Here is a 21,287-nt window from a genome sequence, read left to right on the forward strand (position 1 = left end):
TACTTGGCCTGCCCCCGTCTACACCCCGCGATACATCATCGTATCGCTTTATGTCTCGCCTAACGTTTTATTAACCGGAGGATCAAGCGCGCCAACCTTCTTTCCCGCGCGCCTCTCCCCCCCTCGCCGTCTCCCTCTCTCTTCGTCGCGATCTTCGTCTGGATCGCGGATTGTCCGAGCGGCGCGGCGATATACGTCTCCTTTCTTTCTCTCTTCTCTCTCTTTTCCTTTCCTTGTCTTTTTTCGCGACGTTGCCGTTAATTCGCCGTGAAGAATCCACCGGAGGAGAACACGAGGCGACCGTAAAGCGAATAAAACGTGAACGAGAGATTGGACGCGATCGCGAAAGTGATATCGTGCCGAAGCAAGGGGAGAGCGAAGATTTCGTTGAAGATCTTGAGCCGCGAGGAAGCTTGAGGGAGTTGAAGAGTTGTCGAAACGTTGAGATCGAGTAATTAAGATTCCAATTTCAAGACCAACGATTATTTCTTCTCCCTTCCCTCGCCGATAAACGCGGAGTAATGCGAGTCGGCAATCGCGTGGCAAGAAGTTAAGCGGGGAGAATCGTGCCGATCTTGGAACGGCAGAATTTCAATTTTTCAATTTCGCGTTGCGAGGAGGGGAGAAGGATGGAAGATCGAAGAAGGCGAATCCCGGGTTTAATACCGGATAACGATAAAGTTAGGTAGGCGTAGCGTTCGTTGTCTCGATAAACGAATTTCTCTCGGTGGAATTTTTCTCGGTTGCCGATAATGCGTAAAAAATGGAAAGGACAAGGCGCGCGCGTTGTATCGAATACTCGCAAAGAGACGTCGCGAAAAATAAACGTCGATGCGTTTCCCCAAGACGCCTTCTTGGGAACGAATCCCTTCGGATAGTATTTACACGATCCTGTGGGGTGACGTCGAACGTCTCGCGCTTTATCCTAAAATATGAAACGGAGCGTTGTTCGACTTCCGAGGAATTTGCTTCGAGCTCCTCGGGCGAAATTCGAATTGATCGGGCGGATCCTCCCTCGAACACGCGCTCTTTCAAATTGTTTTCCAGCGCGAGGGAAATCCGGATCTACGACACGCGAATGTCGCGCGAATTCCTGACGGAACTGCTGCGGCCGAGGCGAGCTGAATCGATCCCTTTACCAGACAGAGAAAGAGAGAGAGAGAGACGGTCCGGTTGTCCATGCAGAAATCAAAGTCACTTGACACGGTGGGTTCGCAGGAATTTCATTTACCAGATTCTAGGAGCGCGACCAACCCGACTAATTCGCGCCACGCTCCGGATAGAACTTTGTAACACGGAGGGGAATCGCGTTTTACCTGCCTTATCGATCTCCCCCCGTAAACCTGTGCGCCAACCGGTGTATCCAACCGAATACGACGCGAGAACGTGTACCATTCCCTTCGATCCCTTCTCTCCTTCAAAGATTCGATCGCCTTTGCTCGACCGGAATGGATTGGGCGAACTTCCGTGTATTTTTCGAATCTAAATTGCTTACGATTCTTCTCGAAGATCGGAATGGATGCGACTTTCATTAGACTTTCATGGAGAAATTTTTCGAAGAGTAAAATTACGAGTTGAGGGAAGGCGAATGAATTTTAGTGACGGTGGTTCCTCGCACCGCGTTTCAACCGCGTCGAGGGACACAGCAAGAGGAGGAGGATGTCGCTGCCTCTCTCTCCCTCCGGAGGAAATTGGCCATCTCCCTTCCAGGACTTGGCACACAGCTCACGTATAATCTTTCCAGGTTGGCCGATTTCTCATCGGCGTGAATTGCCGGTACACGCAGAAAACGCGCGAGCAAATCCTCCGGATCCAGAGGAGGTGAAGCAGGCACGTATTTGCTGCGCGTTTTGCGCCACGTTCCTTCACGCTGCGCCCCGACATAATTCCAACCGTGGTGGCGTCGCATCGTCGAGTGGGGGAAGAGAGAGAGAGAGAGTAAAGCATTGGCCGGAATTAATGCCGATTCACGGCAGCGCGGATGCGGCAACAACGGATCAACCGATCGCCTCCTCCTGATATTTAAGACGCGCGTTAAAGACCGTGTTGATTTAGCATTAGGACTGTCCATTAATAATCCTTATCTTTCGTTTCAAGAAATCTATTTGCTTTTCTCTTCTTTTTTTCTTTTCTTTTCTTTTCTTCGACGGCATTATTTTTGAAACAGAGATCATTGAGATTGTACTATTATATTTCCTCTCGTATCTTGATTAATAATTGTGAATGATCGATCGCGAACTAAAAAAAGATACGTTTTAAAATTTTCCTCGATTGAAGTGTCGTTTTAATTCGAATTTCGAATCGTCTCATAATTTCCATTAATTTCTATCGAAGTAAATTCCCAACGAAATGAATAGGTCGATTCCATTCGGGGAATTAGATGGACGAAAACATAAAAATCTATTAATAATCGTAAATCGACGTTTCATCGAGCTCGTTTCTTCGCGGGGTACGAAGATAGCAAAGATTTATACGGCAACGAATAGAACGGCCCGGAATAGAAGTTTCTGAATCTTTGCAAGAATTTGAATGGATCTCTTCCAACCTATATTAAGGCGTATCCCTGCATGATTTTCTTTCTAAAAACTTGTAATTTAACCGTATAGATGTTCTCTAATTTTTTTTCTTTTTCTATCATTATTACTGTATTTATATACACTGCTTCAATAAATCTCTATCCAAATTTAACGAAAAAAAAATATTTCGAAAGATAAACGTTCGTCAAACGTAAAGTTATACATCTAATATTTATCATATTAGAAATAGCCGCGTGTATGATTTTCATCAAAGATGATTAATTAATCTTCTTCCCCTTTTTTTTCTTCTTCCCCCTACGAAGCTACGTATTAATCGGTCGACTCGCATGGAAAGTCGTTGGTAATCGGGCAAGTTGGGAACTCGCGTCGGCAATACTCTTGCATGACATAGCCGGCTCAAAGACTTTTCGGGCCGCGGTCGAGGATCAAAGTAGCGCGGCGCGGGTGAACTTTCAAAGGCTTATGAAATTCCAGTAGTGGCTTTTGTGCGCGAATCGTTGCGCGAATCGTTGCGCGGCCGCGGACGGTAACGAGCGAATCCCCGAGTTTTTTTTTCTTTCCTTTTCTCTCTCTCTCTACTTTTTTTTTCTTTCTTTCCAATTAACGGGACGGAAAAAAACCGTGGACGCGCGCTCTTTTCAGTCCCGGGCCTTTTTTCCACTCCCCCCTTCCTCCGGCTTAAGCCACGCGTAACGCACGTGCGCGCGATCGATGCGCCTCTCGTGGCCTCTTTTCGAAACGAAACGAAAGAAAGAAAGAAAGAAGGAAGGAAAAAGATAATCGAATATTGGCGAATTGCCAAATATTACGTTTCCTTTCGATCGTCTCTCTGTGGTTTACGGTTACGGTGTCGTTGGTAGACGTGTTTTGTGACGGATCGACGATTTAAAATTCGAGCAGAGGCCCGTCATGCAGGATACAGAATAACAAGCGTATATCTCGTAACAGCCAATTCCCTTGACAGCGAGTCTCGAGAAGGCGGAAGGGAGGGGGGAGTTAACGCGTTACCCCGCAAGACAGTTCGTGCAACTCCGTGGAACTCGTTGAAACTCGTAATATCTTTCTCCCATCCCCACCCGTTGCGAGGAGGAAGAGAGGGGGAAGAGGAGAACGGATTGCGGGGATGTATGGAAAAGGAAGAGGTAGGAGTGTAGTATCGTTCCATCGCGTGGCAACCGTGCTACGCTTTCACGGTTGATGTCGTCGTCGTCGTTGTCGACGTTCTGGACTCGACGTATCCCTCCTCGAGGATGGCCGCCGTTAGTCAAGGAAATCCTTTGATCTTTTACCCCTGTCCTCCCGTATCGGTCATCCTCCAGTTTCCACTACCCGTCGAAAGAGCGGGATATACCGTGGCGCGTGTATCGCTCTCGCCACTTTTATCTTCCGCTGTCATCTTCGATTTTAATTAAACTCGAAAAATCTTGCGCGGAGGGGGGAGGAGAGATTTTTTTTCCCTCTCTCTCTTTGTACTCTCTAAAATGGGGATATCGGGATAAATAAATTTCGGGGGGAGATAGGGAGAATATGTAGAAAAGTGGGAAGAATGGCGATTATGTAATGGCGGGGGACCGTTCCGGCTGGTTGAAAATTTATCACTTTTGGCTAGAAACCTAGCTCGTAAAATACATCTGCTCTTAACGGGATATCGATGAAAGCGATCGGTGTGTGTTTTCGAGAACGGCGGCCGACCACCTCGTATAAACTAGCCCCCCCTCTTCCCTCCCCCTCCTCTCTCTCTCTCTCTCTCTTTCCTCCCCTCCCCTGGAATGTGTAATAAAGTGGATCAATTAAGGCGGGCAACGATGGAAATTTAGATGTTAATTAACCCACAGTCTAGAATATGGATGGTGTTTGGTGAATATAGCAATGGATTAATTTCGCCAAAACGTTTATCCCCCCCCCCCCCTCCCCTCTGCTCGAGCGAAAAAAGAAGGAAGAATCGTTGGTTCGAAGCTAATTAAATGAAAAACTGTTCCCTCTCCCCTCCTTGCAGGGGAATTCGATGAAAAAGTCTTTCCCTTAATTCTATCTAAGAATAGACGTAAAATCGAACGATTCTGTTCTATATATGCATATGTATATATAGAAATTTTCGTAAATCGAGTCGAAATCCGAACGAAATCCACTTTCTGATAATTTCTCGCGAATCGGTCGCCTCGTGTTTCGCACGATTTTGCCTTGTAATGAATTAAACCGATAGCAAAGTTTGATCCACGGTCATTCACGGTCAACGGAACACGTGGGATTAACAAGCGTTTCTGGAACGCGCGGATGATTGCACGCAACTCGGATCGTCGTAAAAATTAAACCAGACGTCCCATCGAGATCCTCGAATAATTCATAACCTATCGAACAAAGCTATTTCTACAAATGAAATATTCACGGGACCATCCCGTGCAGGATCCCGGAACGAAATCCTACTACAAACGGTACTCAACGTCCCTCCTCGACGTCACGAATCTACAGCGATACGTAACACGGGTGCGAATCGTCGATAAATTTGCAAATTCGATCGTTGTTTTCGTTCGTTTTCGCGTCCCGTAGACGAGAGACAAAACGCGAGAGAGAAAAAAAAAAGGCGGGAAATCATCATCAAGACGATGCGATGATCGAGCGAGAACGGGCGTTGAAACGAAAGAGCTAGATGCCGTATTTCCATGATGCGGCGTCGATGAGCCGAGAACGATCGTGGCTATTCCATTTTCCATTCGAGTGGATCCGCACGCTTAATCGATAGTTACAGCGCAGACACGCCCGGCGCTAGCTCCGATAACTCGGTCACCAACGAGCACGGAACTTGGAAAGGTCAGCGAGCCAGATGCGAAATCACTTCGCGACGACGTTATCGACGGTCGGCCAAAGGCGATATCGATCCCGTCTCGTGCGATTTAACGCGGAAGAGGTGATCGACCGTCCATCGAACGCCCCCTTCCTTCTCCTTCGTTATCGCCCGAGTTCCATCCCCTCCACCGTTTTCAATTTGCACGGTGGACGATTCGAATTAACAATCGACTCGCTCGGTAATACTTAGAACTGGCAACGATCGAAAGATTGATACCAACGGTAGGTACGACTAGGTAGTCGATGGCGCGCTAGTTGGTTTATTATCGTTCGTTCCGTCTCGTTACGCTTGCGACGAATAGAGCAGCGTTCGTCAACATCTGTTCGAACAACAACGCGCAAATAATTGATAACATTCGCCAATTGAGATACATTATGGACGATGATTCATCAAATTTATTAGGTAAAAGCTAACCGAGCGAGAAAGATGCGAGAAGAAAAGGAAAAAAGAAAACTCTGAGCGATAAGTTTATCGGAAAAAGTTTAAAAGAAAAAAGAAAAAAATGTTAAAATTTCCGGTCGTATAAATGCGCAATCGATAAAATAATTCGGATCTATCGAAAAGAAAGATAACGAAGGCGCGAATCGTCGAGCATGCATTCGTTAATAGAAAATATCGTGGGATCGATTAATGTAACTTTTATATTTACGATCGGGCATTCGGCATCGTTGATAATCGTTTAAATGCCGATTAAACGAGAACTCGTCGTCGCGAGTGAAATGGGTAGGCCGAATAAATTGAAGGTGGGCGCGGTCGCACGCAGACGCATCCATTCGCGGGCAAATTACACGCTCGTTCGTCGAATAATCGATGTTTCTAGTTGTCCGTGACATCGTTAAAACGACACGTTTTGCTGATGCCCCGACGGTGGAATAATTGGCGCGTGAGAACGGGCCAACGGGCCCTCCTATGAATTTATGAACACCGCCTATACGCGACGATAACCACGCGTTGCAATGGCGCGTGGTTATTCTTACGCGCAGGCACGACGCGTTTTCACAGCCAATTAAAATTATATCGCGGTAACAAGTCACGTGTAATTGTCCGGTAAAATGAGATCGCGGTCCGGCCTCCCAGGTGACGACGGTAATGAAAGAAAATTTATTGAGATGAACGACCGCGCGAATTCATGACCGTGCCGCGGCAATGCATCGCGTGCTGACCACCCACCTCCCGACCATTGTCCTTTTAATATTCACTTTCCTCTGATAAACCGCAATGATATCTATTACGACCAAATTGCATCTTGATTATTTTTCGCTCTCCTCTTCCCCTCTCCCTCGATATCAATGCCGCTCGAGAATATAATTCGCTCCTTTCTTTCTTTTTTTCTCATTTTAGAAATCGATGAGAATAAAAGGATAAGAGAAGAGGAGTAGGACGCGCAAATACCTGCTTCTTGAAATTGAAAAAACAGAGAAAAATTATTCGTTCCTCAAAACATATCGAGAATCTCTTCGAAAAGGATTTTTAATAAATTGGCGAATGAATCAACGATTTACACGATCCCCCCCTCCCCTCCGAAACGAGCATCGTAAATACATAATATCCAATTGGATTAAGCTCGATGCGTATAAAACTATGGAACCATTTACCGGGGACGGTCCGGCTACGATTTGTTGTTACGGGGACGGCTCGTTTGTTGTAAAACATCGTGGTTGTTTTCGGTTTCAATAGTAACCGGCCGCGTCCAGGCGAAACGGTTGTTCACGGATTAATACGATTTCCCCTGTCCCGGCCGTCAACGTTGGCCAACGATCCGCCGACCATCCCATTCCTCGGTATTCGATAACCCATCCGACGCGATTACTTTTCAGTTTCAATCGCGACCAAACCGACCGAGCACCCGCCCGCTCGTCCACCCGCCCCCCTTGTTTTCATATCGATCGTGCAGATGCGTTACAACCTTCGATCGCGTTCCCAGATATCGTCGCCGTTACACTTTCACGCTTATGTTTGCCGTACGCTTTACGACATCGCTATGGCAACTCGATCCACCATTCGACCACGTTATTTGCCTTCCCTTCCTCCCCACCCGCGTATTACTCGCGAAACGAGGTTTAATCGACTCGGTCCGGCGCTTCGTTATCTTCGACGGCCGGCCAATCGGCTAATTAATTAGGGAATCGTTGACGCGTGAACGCGTGTGGAATTCGCGGATTAAATCAGGGGTAGTCGGATAAAATGAAAGTTTGGGAAAAGAAGAGAAAAGGGTGTGTCGCGTCGTCTTGTCTCGCAGAAAATATTGGCTTGGCAACTAAGTAATTGCGGATTTTTTTTAGAAAATCGAAGACAATTTTTTCATGGAACTAAATAACTTTATTCTGTAACGTGTTGCCCATTTTGATCAATCACCTTTTGCCATCTTTCAGCCAGCATCATAATCCCACGTTCGTAAAACTTGTGGTTTTTATTGGCAAAAAAGTGAATCAGGTACGATTTGATATCATCGTCGTTATTGAAATTTTTACCATTCGAGGAGTTTTGTAAAGAGAGAAACAAAAAGTAATCGGATGGTGCAAGGTTAGGATTATATGGTGGATGTGGCAAAACATCCCAACCAAGCTCCAATAATTTTTGCCGAGTGACCAAAGATGCGTGTGGCCTTGCATCGTCACGATGGAATACAACACCTTTTCGATTTGTCAATTCGGCCCGCTTTTCTTCAACCGCATTGTTTAATTTCGTTAGTTGTTCGATGTAGACAACAGAATTGATCGTTCGGTTGGGTGGTAAGAGTTCAAAATAGACAATTCCTTCGTAATCCCACCAAACTGATAACAAAATCTTCTTTCGACGAATACCAGCTTTTGATGTTGTTCGAGCTGGTTCACATGGCCTGCTCCACCATCTTTTCCGCTTGATATTGTTGCAAACAACCCATTTTTATCGCCAGTTATCAGTCGTTTTAAAAATGGATCATTTTCGTTATGTTTCTTTAGCAAATCGCAGCTGTTAATGCATTGCGTTAAATGCTTTTCTTTCAGTTCGCGAGGAACCCATGTATCGAGTTTTTGAATATAGCCAAGTTGTTTTAAGTGGTTTTCGATGCATGTATGCGATACACGAAGCTTCTCCGCAATCTCACGAGTTGTACTGTGATGATCCGAATCGATTATTGTTTCGATTAGGTCGTCGTCAACTTCAACTGGACCAGAGCGTTTTTCGTCTTTGAGTGAAAAATCACCAGAACGAAATTTGTCAAACCAATTTTGACACTGCCGTTCTTTTAAGGCTTCGTCGCCATAAACAGCGCGTAACTTTTTGCGAGCTTGCGATGCGTTTTTCTCTTTGCGAAAATAAAAAAGCAAAATACGACGATAATGTTCCTTTTGATTTTCCATTTTTCAACGAAAACTACGCAACCGATCAAAAAACTTTTTTTACCGATCGACAGCTGAATTGCCAACTATCAAATAACAAAATGTGTTTTACATTTGGACTACGCCAGCAAACCTAAAAATTCAACCGAAGCCATTTATGAGTGAAATCCGCAATTACTTAGTTGCCAACCCAATAATTAATTCCGTTTCATCGAGTTTGCTATACGTTTAATATTTTTGGAGGGGGGGATAGGATTGTTGGAAGTTTCAATAATTCCATTTCCATTGATTTTCTTCCATTTGCGAAATGCTTCCCCCATTTTGCATTTCGCGATGAATACGAAACGATACGAAAATTTAGTAAGTTTTCCAATTCGAAGCGGTGTAAGAATACGTAATGATAAATACTTCAACTTGGTTGCACTTCGTTTCTCGTCGGGTGAAAATTGAATTAACGTAGCGTGCATCAAGATAATTGAAAGAAAGAAGAGGGACGATCGATTTCGATAAGAAAAATTGGAAATAACGTCGTAAAATGGCATTTATTTGACTCGAAATAAATCGATCGTACTTTGCACCGTAACTCTTTTCAAAAAAGTAGATTTCCATAAAATTCCATATGCAATTTGGTTGATAATCTCTTCTCATCCACGGAATTCGAAACACAAGGGAAGAGTAAATTTGTATGCGGGATACGCATGCAAATACGAAGCGTAGAAATTTTGAGAAATTTCCTCTGTTCTTGATCCACTGTATAAAAATCGTGCGCGGTGACGTTGGAAAGATACAAAAAAAAAAAAAAAATTTGAAATTCCAAAAAAAAAAAAGTATACGAAAAGATGCCGATTGATTTTTATTACTTGGAGTACAGTGGACCATCGTGTCGGTCGGTTTTATTGCTGGCAAAAGCGATCGGCGTTCATTTGAACTTGAAAACGAACTCTCTCTCCTTTGAAACACATGAAATCCGAATTTGTGAAGGTAATTCACCCGTTTTTTATTTGAAATATATTTTCTTTTTTTTTTTCAACTCGTCGATAAAAACAATTTTGTCTCGGTTGAATCCGCAACGCGTAATACCGACGATAATGGCTTCGTTTTGTGCCGAGAGGTAAGCGTTAATTATCATCAACCTTGCTCCTCGATAATAACGCGTTCGCGTGTTCGCAGCCGGCCAATCGTGGGATACTTGGTGAGCAGATACGCCGAAAACGACTCTCTGTATCCGAGAGATCCAAAGAGGAGAGGTATGGTGGATCAAAATGCTGTATTTTGGCATAGGTACCCTTAACGAGAACGTGGTTAAATGTTACGTACGTATTTCCATTTCGTTTCCATGTATATTCTATGTATATCCGTCGTTAAAAGCGCGCGGTGACTTTACCGACAGTACTCGCCAACATTTTTGAAGGCGCATTCCTTGGAACGAGGAGAGGTGTGGAGAGATAGTGCGAGGTGTTGAACGCGTTTCTCAACGATCGCGAGTACGTTGCCGGCGACACGCTTACCGTTGCTGATTTTGCCATCCACACGACCGTTTGCGTCCCCGTTGGTAAGTCAGTTTCGTCCGCACGCGACGTATAATTATCTTACTTTAACCTTACACGTTTTGTAATTATACAATGTTATATAACGTTATATAATCTTTTGTAATTATATGATTGTATAATATATTATGACATTATGTTATAATTATAAGAAAATGACACGAGATAATTGAAAGAATATATTAAAAGCATCAAATATATGTATATATATATATGTTAACAGTGTTTCGACTTCGATATCGACCGATACGACGATCTGGCAACTTGGCACAACAAGTTGTAAGAAACTTTTGGATAAATTTGGTTTCGATGCTGTGCACGCTCCCGGGACGAGATTGTTTGCCGACTTGTATCGGGCGAATTTACAAGAATCTAGTTAAAGGGCGCAAAATGAATCGATGATCGAGATTAGGCATGGAACGCGTATCGAACTCAAATCTCCTTGTTGTTTAACTTCATGTTTTGAATGAGCGTAAATGTTATCTTCGATCTAGCGAATCATCATGAAAAATAAAATTGACGTGATTTAACGATTACACGAGAATTACAATTAGTTAAAGTGAATAGTTTTTTTATCGCTACGTATCTTTTGCTTCACTGCTTGTACTGTATGTGTTGAAAAAAAATTAGCGAATCGAAAAAAATAATTCTCGGAAAAATAATATCTCTATATAGATAACAATCTTCGAATCGACTCGAACCTATTTAACCTAAACAAATATTATTATATGTACTTGAAAATGACTTTAATACACGTGATAAGTAAAATATTCGTGGAATTTTTAAATACGCGAAAATTTTTAAAATAATTGCGAATTTTCCCGATTCTTCGATTCTGTTAACCGAGATAATAATAGATAAATACAATTCTCGTTGATCTTGAAGATTTCAATCAAGGTTGAACAAAAAGATAGCTGCTTTCTCCTCGAGCGACCTCGGCGTCTTTGAGAATACGTGACCGTATTCGCCAATGGAATTCCAGTATTTTTAAAAAAATAGAAATAAACTTACGAACGCAAGGTAGAATTGAAGAAAACGGAAGTAGAATTCTTTTTCTTAAAAAAAGGAAAAAAAGCTTGTCGAGCGATAGAAATGATAAATGATACTTTTACGAAATATCGAGAAATCGAGTCTATCTGCGGTATCAATTTCAAATTATTATTCTTTATGCATGAGAATCATGCATCGAATACACAATTAATATAATTACACATTTTATCTGGCCATATGAATACCATTATTTTTTATCGCGCGAGAAGAGAGACATTGTATTGTAACAACTTTTCTATTTACATACATACGTGCATAAAAGTTGCATATTATCATATAAATGATTTATCGTGATGATAATAATTCTTCGTTCGGAAACATTTCATGCGTGATACTATGCGTAATATCGATACTCGCGATAAATTGTTTTAAACGAGACAAATCGCGTGGAAAAGAAGTGAAAGATCTAATGCATGTATAGTCGGTGACAAAAGTATTCTTTCTTCAAAGAGAAAGATATGGAAGAAATTTTTCACAAAATTCCATCGCCTTTCCCATCCCATAAAAATAAAAAATTTTCCCTCTTATTCGACGCCATCCACAATCCCAAATTTTCATTAAAAAGAGATCAAACGAAAATCTCGTACTTTTGCCGCTGCCTGTACGTCACACAATAATATATTTGCTGAATAAATACTTTTAAACACATTTACGTAACGGTTGTTCGAATTTATTTTTTTATTCCAATACACCTGATAAACGATACGATAATTTACTGAGAAGGCAAGGTTGTTTCGTTGGATTCGATTGGACGATTCGATTAGAAGAGGCAGGGCCGCCAATCAGAGGCCGCATTCTTCTCGATCGCTGAATCGGCCCTGATACGTTTCTAACGATTCGAAAGGGATGAGAGGAAGGCAAGGCGACACATTGCCGTTTCTTGTCGCATTCCTCGATCGACAGTCGAGTGTGCAGAGATAGTCGCGCTTAGACCAGCCGCTTCAAAAGAAGTACGTGCACGCAAGCATATATATATATATATATATGTATAAAAAGATCGAGAAGGCTTACATGTTTGGTTAATTATCTCGCGGGACAACAGAGCTACCATTGTAAATCTACTTTGCGCGCCGCCACTCTCTTCGTTTATTCTCTCAGTCAGTCACAAATCATCCTTGTTTTCGCCACCTCGAGCAATCTGGTACGCAATTTCAAATGGTTTTTCCAACCATTTGTGCTTTCAGTTTCTAACATATATGTGTGTCAATCTACGTTTCGCTTTACACGAGATATAACGATTTCTCTTCTCCCGTTTCTTTTTCTTTTTCTTTTTTAACAATCGACACGGACATGTTGTTCTCGAACAAAGTTATCGAGTTGATGCATAGCGGGGACGGTGGATCAGGAGCTGGTAAAATTATCCTTTTCGAGAATTTCCGTCGTGGAAAGGTTTGGCGAGAAAAGAAGAATTCTGGCACAAAATTTTATCAATATTTTCAAAAATTATTTTAAAAAATATTTCAGTTATTATACGAGTTACTCGATAATTGCACTTACTTAAATTATAACTGTAATCATTTTTTCTTTGCTAATTTTGAAATATAATTATATCCTTGGCGCGATATTTGCGCGCAATTATATCTTGCAATTTTTGAAAGTTATAATTACACGATAATTATATTTAAAATGGATATATATATATGTACATTTTTTCAAAAACAATTTGCATTTTTTCATTCCTTTCGAACGTTTTAACGTTTAAAGGGAAAAATAAAGAATTATAATCAATAATATTTGCTCAAGGAGGAATAATCGTAATCGCGATCTCCGCAGAAATTAATTTGTTGTTGCAGAAATTAAAATGCCGATCGATTTTTATCAACTTCCCGGAAGTCCTCCGTGCCGCGCAGTTGCGTTGACGGCTGCCGCTCTCGACATCGAGATGAACTTCAAACAGGTCAATTTGATGAACGGGGAACACTTGAAGCCTGAATTTTTAAAGGTATTTTTAAGAATACGAATATCGTTCGAAGATCGTGAGAATTGAAACGAGAATTAAATCGTAGATAAACCCGCAACACACGATACCCACGATTGATGACAATGGTTTCCGTCTGTGGGAAAGGTAAATATATCTTCGCTTCTTTCTTTTTTTTTTCGAAAGAATTAAAGAATTACTTCGTTTCAGTCGAGCCATCATGACGTACTTGGCGGACCAATACGGCAAAAATGACACTCTGTATCCGAAAGATCTGAAGAAACGTGCGATCGTCAATCAAAGATTGTACTTCGACATGTGCAGTTTATACAAATCGTTCATGGATTATTACGTAAGTTGTACAAATTATTATTATTTTTAAAATTGTTTACAAAAACTATCTCCATCTCTGTGTAAACTATTCGATTATTGGTTAAATTTTAAATAACAAAAAATAAATCATGTAAAAATTATTTATTTACCAAGAAATATTAATAAATAAAGCTTCTAACTTTAACTTTAGATTTAAAAAATCTATATTTCTTTTTATAACTTAATTTAAAATATAATTTAATATATAAATAAAATAATAATAATAATAATAATAAAAATTATTATATTATATAATAAGCTAAATAAAGCTAACAGATTCATACCCCTGTCGATAAATTAATAATTTTTATATATATAAAAATTATTTAAAATTTATTTTAGCGTTTAAGCACATAAAATTTTGAATTTTAATAGTATTAATTAAATTAAAATAAATTGGATATTAGTTAATAAATAATAACATTTAAATTGCATTTAAAAATTAATTAGATATTCGAAAGATGAAATAATAATAATAATGATAATAATGATAATTTCATTCTCAGTATCCAATCATTTTCATGAAAGCGGTTAAAGATCAAGCGAAATACGAAAACATCGGCACGGCGCTATCGTTTCTCGATAAATTTCTCGAAGGGGAAAACTATGTGGCAGGGAAGAACATGACTCTTGCCGATTTAAGCATCGTATCCACTGTCTCCACTTTAGAGGTAAATAATCGTTATCTTATCGAAATTTTCTTCTTATTCGCGATGTTTGAACAAGATCTTAGCAAATTTTTAATTCTTCTTCAAGTAAGATACTATGTTAAATACCGTAATATATTCATCTCGATTTAATTCGTTTGAAAAAATTAAAGTAATTAAAAAATAAAGTTGCTTCGAGTAATTATTTATTCAAACCTTCGAATAATGTTAACGTTTATGATACAGCTGTATCATCATCATCATTGTCGATCCGTATAACTTCTCGTATAATCTCGCCATTACGATTATTCGCGATCATCGTTTCGAAGGATAAAATTATCGTGGTAACTTTATTCGTAATTTCGACTATTAAATTTCCCCCTCCCCCTCCCCCGATTATACAAGCGGATATACATTGCAAATGCTCTGCGTTGTGCGCTTTTCCAAGATTGGGAAATATATTTTTTTCCCTAAATAAAAAAATTACTATACATTTATTTAATCGATCTACGAGATTATATTCCTTTTGATAAGTTAATAATAATTGTACGATCGTTCTTATAACAGGCCCTGGACTACGATCTCAGCAAATATAAGAACGTTACGAGATGGTTCGCAAAGATAAAACCCGAGATACCGAAATACGAGGAGTACAACAACGCTGGGTTGAAAATGTTCAAAGAGTTGGTGAACGAAAAGTTGTCGAAAAAGTAAAGCGAGATGAGATAAAATCCGTCCGTTTATTTTATTTTATAATTCCTTCGTTTTTTATTATTCGTATGAAAAATTATTTTACGTATAAATAAATTGTTCTTTGTCCCTTTGGGGGAATTGAATCCGAGTTTTAATTTTAATTTTCCAATCAAATTTATTATCGTCTTCTTAACTTACGTTTCCACGAGATATATATATGTTGTAATTCTTGATATCTCGATTGAGAAATATCGAGAAATGTCGACTTGGTCGATTCCATTTTCTCCCGTGGGCGAAAAATTTCATCAGGATGATAAAAAATTTCAATGGATAAAATGGATAAAATACGACAAATTTAGGAAAAGTAAATCACACGTGTCGTCGTATATTTTTTTTTTTAAACAGTTTTAAAAAAAATTGCATCGAAAGAGTATCATCCTGCATTTTATAATTTCTAATCGATTTGACGGTCGGTCATTTAGAAGATTATTAACATTATCGCGTTTACCATACGGTAAATAGTGGAATCAGCATCGAACAGCAAATTAATGAACCTTGTAATTATAGAAGCCACTTGGTGTTCGCAATGCGGCCAATTTACTTCGGCAGTAGCCATCCTTTTGTTTCGATGTTCATTTGCTAATTACCCTCGATCTCGGTTTCAGCTACGTTTTAATTACTGTACAATGGTTGGTAAAACTCTTTAATCGATATTTCCTTCCTCTTTTTTCCTACGATTAGCCCGACAAGGTTAAAAAAAGAAAAAAAAACTTTCGAATCTTATCCCCTTGAAACAAAATATATAAGAATAAACATTTTGTAATAAGTTTCAGCATCGTTCGAACAGTTAAAATTACATATACATGCATATATATATATATATATATATATATTATATAATATTGGAATATAGCTATGTATCGAACGAGCAAGCTCTACACTCTCGATAAAACAGCGCGTATTTCCTTCCTCATTCGTACAAAATTTTTCTTAAAATATATATATATATAGTACTGGAATATAGCTATATATCGAACGAGCAAGCTCTACACTCTCGATAAAACAGCGCGTATTTCCTTCCTCTTGTCCTTCCTCATTCGTACGAAATTTTTCTTAAAATATATATATATATATAGTACTGGAATATAGTTATGTATCGAACGAGCAAGCTCTACACTCTCGATAAAACAGCGCGTATTTCTTTCCTCTAGTCCTTCCTCATTCGTATGAAATTTTTCTTAAAAAAAACAAATGACAGTCATTTGAGATACGGATTATAAACTTGTTGTTGTTACGAAACAAATTGAAGGTCATTTCTTCGCATGTTGGTGATCGTTGTTATATAAACAATAATAGACAACAACATTCGTCACACGAATTTCGATCAAAATAACGTCTAAATTAAAAATATTTCAGGTAAGAGAAAGATTAATTACATATCGTGTTATATCGTTTTTTAAACAAGTTCAATTCGTTTAATTATTATTTTTTTTTTTAAATTCGTTTCTCTTCTTTTCACTGTTAGTACTTGAACCATCTCGCTTGCACGTATCGATTATTCGTTAATAGCGAATACACGTAGTCGTACAATACACTAGCCAGATTCAAGTACACGTAACTCGGGCACGATTGAAAAATAATGCTTCGTCGATTATCGTTCGATTGGAAAAAAAAAAAAGAAAAAAAAAAAGAAATAAATTACAGATATACACGGAATTATATATAAATTCCGTAACTAGGGATAAAACTCATTCTCGCAGAGTGAAATTAGGACGAGGATTCTTGGCATTGTTTGAATAATGAACGAACGAACGGACGAACAAACGAAATTTAACGCGAATTACACGCGCAATTACACGCGAAATTATTTACACAAGATAATTCCATAACTATTCGCGTGTATGGATATCGATTTTCTTGAGGTATTGAAAATCTTCTAGTTGAAAAATTAGTAGCTGGAAAAAAAAAGGAAATATAATTTTTGTATTACATTTATGTTATATCATCCTTAAATATCATTTATTTAATCACTTATTTATTTATTTTCATAATATTTTTTTTTTTTTTTTTAGTTGGAGTGTGATCATGTCGTTGGATTTGTATTATACACCCGTAAATTCACTTTACAGTCCTCTTAGCTACAGAAACTATCGGTATCTCCTTAAATTTGAAGATAATCGATATATTTGCAAATGAACATTTGAAACCGGAATATGAACAGGTCAGTACGATGAATGTATATAGAAATTTTAAATAGATATATAATTGATTCGTGCGATTTGAAAAAATCGATACTAGACAATGCTCTCCAATTCGTTTTTTCTTTTTTTTTTTTTATCCACGATGGATAAACGATTTCAAATTTAAAGTGATTATGCTTTGTGATTACTATATTCTTACAGTTAAATTCGCAGAAAACTGTTTTCTACATTTCTCATAGACGGTAATTACAAACTAACGGAAAGGTTTGTATATTGATGAATCATGATAATTAATATTATCTAATTCCATTTCCATTTCGTATGTCATCGTTTCGTTTCGCAATTCGTAGTCGAGCTATTATATCGTATTTAGCCGATCAATGGTAAAAATGTTCGCCTGTGTCCACAAACACCAATTGGCCGAGCTTTAGTCAATCATAGATTACATTTTGATATCTGTATAGAGGCATGAAGGATTATTACGTAACTGTTCAAAAGAAAAATGTATATACATATATATATTTATAATAATTGATTTTCCGTTATTTTCGATTTAGAATATTTCTAGATGAAAAGATTCAATAAAGTTATTATCTAAAAAATGCTTGTTATTTTCTGTCTGAAATAGAATAAATTTGTTTCAGTATGTTTGGAAAGACAAAGGATTATAATCCTGAATGTTACAAGATACTCGAAGACGCGTTTGACGTTCTAAATAAATTTCTGGATGGGTAAAATTATGTCGCTGGACGCAATTTAACTATCGCTGATCTCGCTTTAGTTGCCACTGTATCGACAGCAGAGGTATTAGGAAGCAATGTTTAAAAATGTTTTAAAAGTATTAATTCGGGAATTAAATAATGGCTATTGATCATAGGTTTTCGGTTTCGAAGTGGAGATATACTAATGTTGGTAAATGGATGAACAGAATAAAATCACTTGCACCGGGTTATCGTAAAGCTAATGGCGAAAAATTAGAAATATTAAAAAAATTGATTGAAGATTTTAAAAAGGATTAATATATATAAATATTTATGTATTAATTTGTATAGAATAAACTGAACTTAATGATTAAAATTCAATAATAAATTATCTTTTTTTTTGGATAACGCGCGTGAATGTGATCACGTACCAAGCAAGCATAAAGAGAGCAAATATGGAAGAAAAAAGTGAGAGAAGGACAGAGATAGAGTAAAAATTCGGAATCAACGCCATCTCTAGAGTGCCGCAAATAAAACTCAATATACAAAGAAAATAATAAGAGAAGGATAGAGATAGGATAAGAATTGATCTTCAACGCCATCTCTTGATTTACCCAACATATCATTTTAAATGCAGAATAAGGTAGAAGAAAAAAAATCAGCGTTATCTTTAGAAACATGTTTTTTAAAGAGATATCGTTATCCTCTTTTCTGTTCTTGTATATCGAATTTCATTTGCGGCATTCAGAAGATGATTTAATTCCCAAATTTTTACTCTATTTCTATCTTTCTCTTATTATTTTATTTTCCTCGTCTATCCATTTTGTAAAACTTATTTCCTTAAGAGATATCAACTTTGATAACTCTGATTAACTTCATTTTCGTTTTTATCAATTATTGATTAAAAATTGTAAGAAAATCTATTCAATCTAATTTTTATATATCTTATTTTATTTGTAAATATTTATATTATATACATATCTTACATATATTATATATATATTATATTTATATATTTTCATTTTTATATATCGCAGGTTATATGACTTTAAAAATATTGCAATAAATTTATATATATATATATAAATAATATATATATATATATATATATATAAATAATATATATATATATTAGGCAAAATTCAATGCAATATCAAGTTTCTTGCAAATATCTAGAAAACTAAAACCAAGCGGCGTTAACATGTAAAGAAAAAACTTGTTCAAAATATTGATTTCTAACATGTCTAAATTATTTATAACGTATTAACAAAAATTAACAAAATAGATAAGGATCTCTCTATCGAATAATTACTCAAAAAAATTTATGAAAAAATATATTAAAGAAATTATTTTTAAAATATTTTATAAATATTTTGAAATATTTTAAAATATTTATTTTATCAATTTTTATGATTGAATTGAATATAATTCTCATATTCATCGCTTTAAATCGTAAAGATCATCTCAAACATTCTGTTTTTGTTTTTTTACTCAATCACTATTTCAAAATATGGAATACAAAGTATCATTAAATGTTAGATATATTCTATATTTCGTCTGCGGATAATTTTTGAATAGTTTAGCGCAGAGATATTATTGATTTGAATTTAGCGCTATCGAAAATATTAAGATTTTTATGTAGAAAATCGTGCTAATAACGACTATACTTACATTGCAAATGCAGTTTTTTTTTTTTTTTGAATTTTTTTTTTTTTCAATTTTGAGGTAAGAATTTCGATTTCTTGATAATTTTCCGATGAATAAGTATGCAAATCGTATGAGCGGTCACATAGTTTCACGATTGGAAACTAAATGAATATAGCAATATATATTTGTCTTTCCTCATCCTCTATCATTAGATAGAAAGCATTCTATTGATTTAAGATATATTTTATGTATATTTTCGTACTTCTATACATCGTAATATACAATGAAAATATAATTTCATTAAATATTCTTTTTTGGTCTTTCTCCAAATATGGCAGTACCAACTCTAACATTGGTACTTCCTAATTCCACCTATATAATATTAATTTCATTTATATTTTATTTATATTTTTAAAAATATATATATATATTCTAATTGAAATTACCGCATGTTCATAATCATTTGACATTCCCATTGATAATTCAATTTGTTTTAAATCAATATCTAATTGTTTTGAAACATTTTCTCTGCATTCTTTTAAACATAAAAAATCAGGATTTGGTTCTTTACTGTAATCATATCCAAACATACCTATTGTCATAAGACCTATAAATTCTAAATTTTTACAATTAGCAATAATATGCTGAACAAGAGGACAAACATTTGTAATTTCACAACCATTCTTTTCTGAAAAAATAAATATATAATTTTTATATATTTTATATAATTTTATATAATTAATTATTCTATTAAAAAATAATTATTTAAAATTATTTCATATTTAAAATTAGAAATTGATTCTGATAATTATAACTTATTAATTTATTTACTTAAAAATGAAACAAAATTTGTATAAACTTTTGATATAAATTTTATATAAATTTTTTTTTATAATATAATTATAATAATATCTATATATATTTTTTAATATAAATATATATAACTTTTTTTTCATAATACTTTTGATCATAATATTTGTGTAAATTTTTTTGTTCTTGATATTTTTTATTTTCAGGTAAAATATATAATCTGAATAAAATCATTAAAATCATAATATATTACCTTGTTCTTTACTAGTATTAACTTGTACCATCACTTTTAATTTTAAATTTTCATCTTTCCTATAATTAATCCAAGAAGTATTTACTGCTGATGCAAGTTTTTCATTATCTATTGATTCAATTACATATAAATTGGGAACACTTAATAACTTATTTACTTTATTACGTTGAAGATGGCCAATAAAATGCCAATGTATATTTGTACATGTTTCCAAAATAATTGGATCGTTTCCTTTTTCTAATAATTCATTGACATAATTTTCTCCAAAATGTCTTTGACCAGCTTTATAAGCATCAACAATTAATTCAACTGGTTTTAATTTACTCACAGCTACTAAACGTGGTTCAAAATATTTATACTCCTGTTAGTAAAATATTAAAAATTATTATTAATTTATTTATTTTTAAATTAATTATAATATGTAAAATTTATAAAATATTTAATAATACATACTGGTGATCTTCTAGCAGAAGCAATAGTAATTTTATTTTTTACCAGTTTTAAATTCGCTATTAATTCTGCCATTTTTATTATTTAATTCCTTATCAACATTTTTATCACTATGGATTAATTGAAATAATTTATTGTATTATGTATCACACAATTTGATTTGTTTATTTCCATTCACCTAATTTCGTAACGTAATATAGATGTCAATAATACACGAATAAAATCCCTATATTAGGCTAATAAATATATATGAAATAAATTGAATAATAAATTATAAATGTGAAATAATTTAA

The 21,287-nt window shown here is 36.4% G+C and overlaps 2 protein-coding genes and 1 pseudogene across 5 annotated transcripts; 2 read left to right on the top strand and 1 right to left on the bottom strand.

Annotated features, from left to right (window-relative positions):
- Positions 1 to 9,933: 9,933 nt before the first annotated feature.
- On the top strand, positions 9,934 to 15,075 carry GstD1 (glutathione S-transferase D1). 4 transcript variants are annotated; one of them, NM_001178028.1, is given in 7 exon segments: positions 9,934 to 10,018; positions 10,096 to 10,257; positions 13,096 to 13,244; positions 13,309 to 13,367; positions 13,431 to 13,572; positions 14,099 to 14,263; positions 14,807 to 15,073. In NM_001178028.1, coding segments are annotated over 5 exon segments (654 nt in total). In that variant the 5' UTR covers positions 9,934 to 10,018; positions 10,096 to 10,257; positions 13,096 to 13,103; the 3' UTR covers positions 14,954 to 15,073.
- A 1,787-nt stretch (positions 15,076 to 16,862) lies between these two features.
- LOC102656383 lies at positions 16,863 to 18,762 on the top strand (annotated as a pseudogene).
- Positions 18,763 to 19,506: 744 nt separating this feature from the next.
- Positions 19,507 to 21,208, bottom strand: LOC551119 (pyridoxal phosphate homeostasis protein). Its single transcript, XM_623515.5, has 4 exons — positions 20,998 to 21,208; positions 20,545 to 20,905; positions 19,928 to 20,169; positions 19,507 to 19,853 (listed from the first exon to the last, which is right to left on the bottom strand). The coding sequence occupies exons 1-4, from the start codon at positions 21,067 to 21,069 to the stop codon at positions 19,782 to 19,784; spliced, it is 747 nt and encodes a 248-aa protein (XP_623518.1). The 5' UTR covers positions 21,070 to 21,208; the 3' UTR covers positions 19,507 to 19,781.
- Between the last annotated feature and the right edge of the window lie 79 nt (positions 21,209 to 21,287).

This window comes from Apis mellifera, linkage group LG15 (genome assembly GCF_003254395.2).
Source record: "Apis mellifera strain DH4 linkage group LG15, Amel_HAv3.1, whole genome shotgun sequence".
NCBI lineage: Eukaryota > Metazoa > Arthropoda > Insecta > Hymenoptera > Apidae > Apis > Apis mellifera.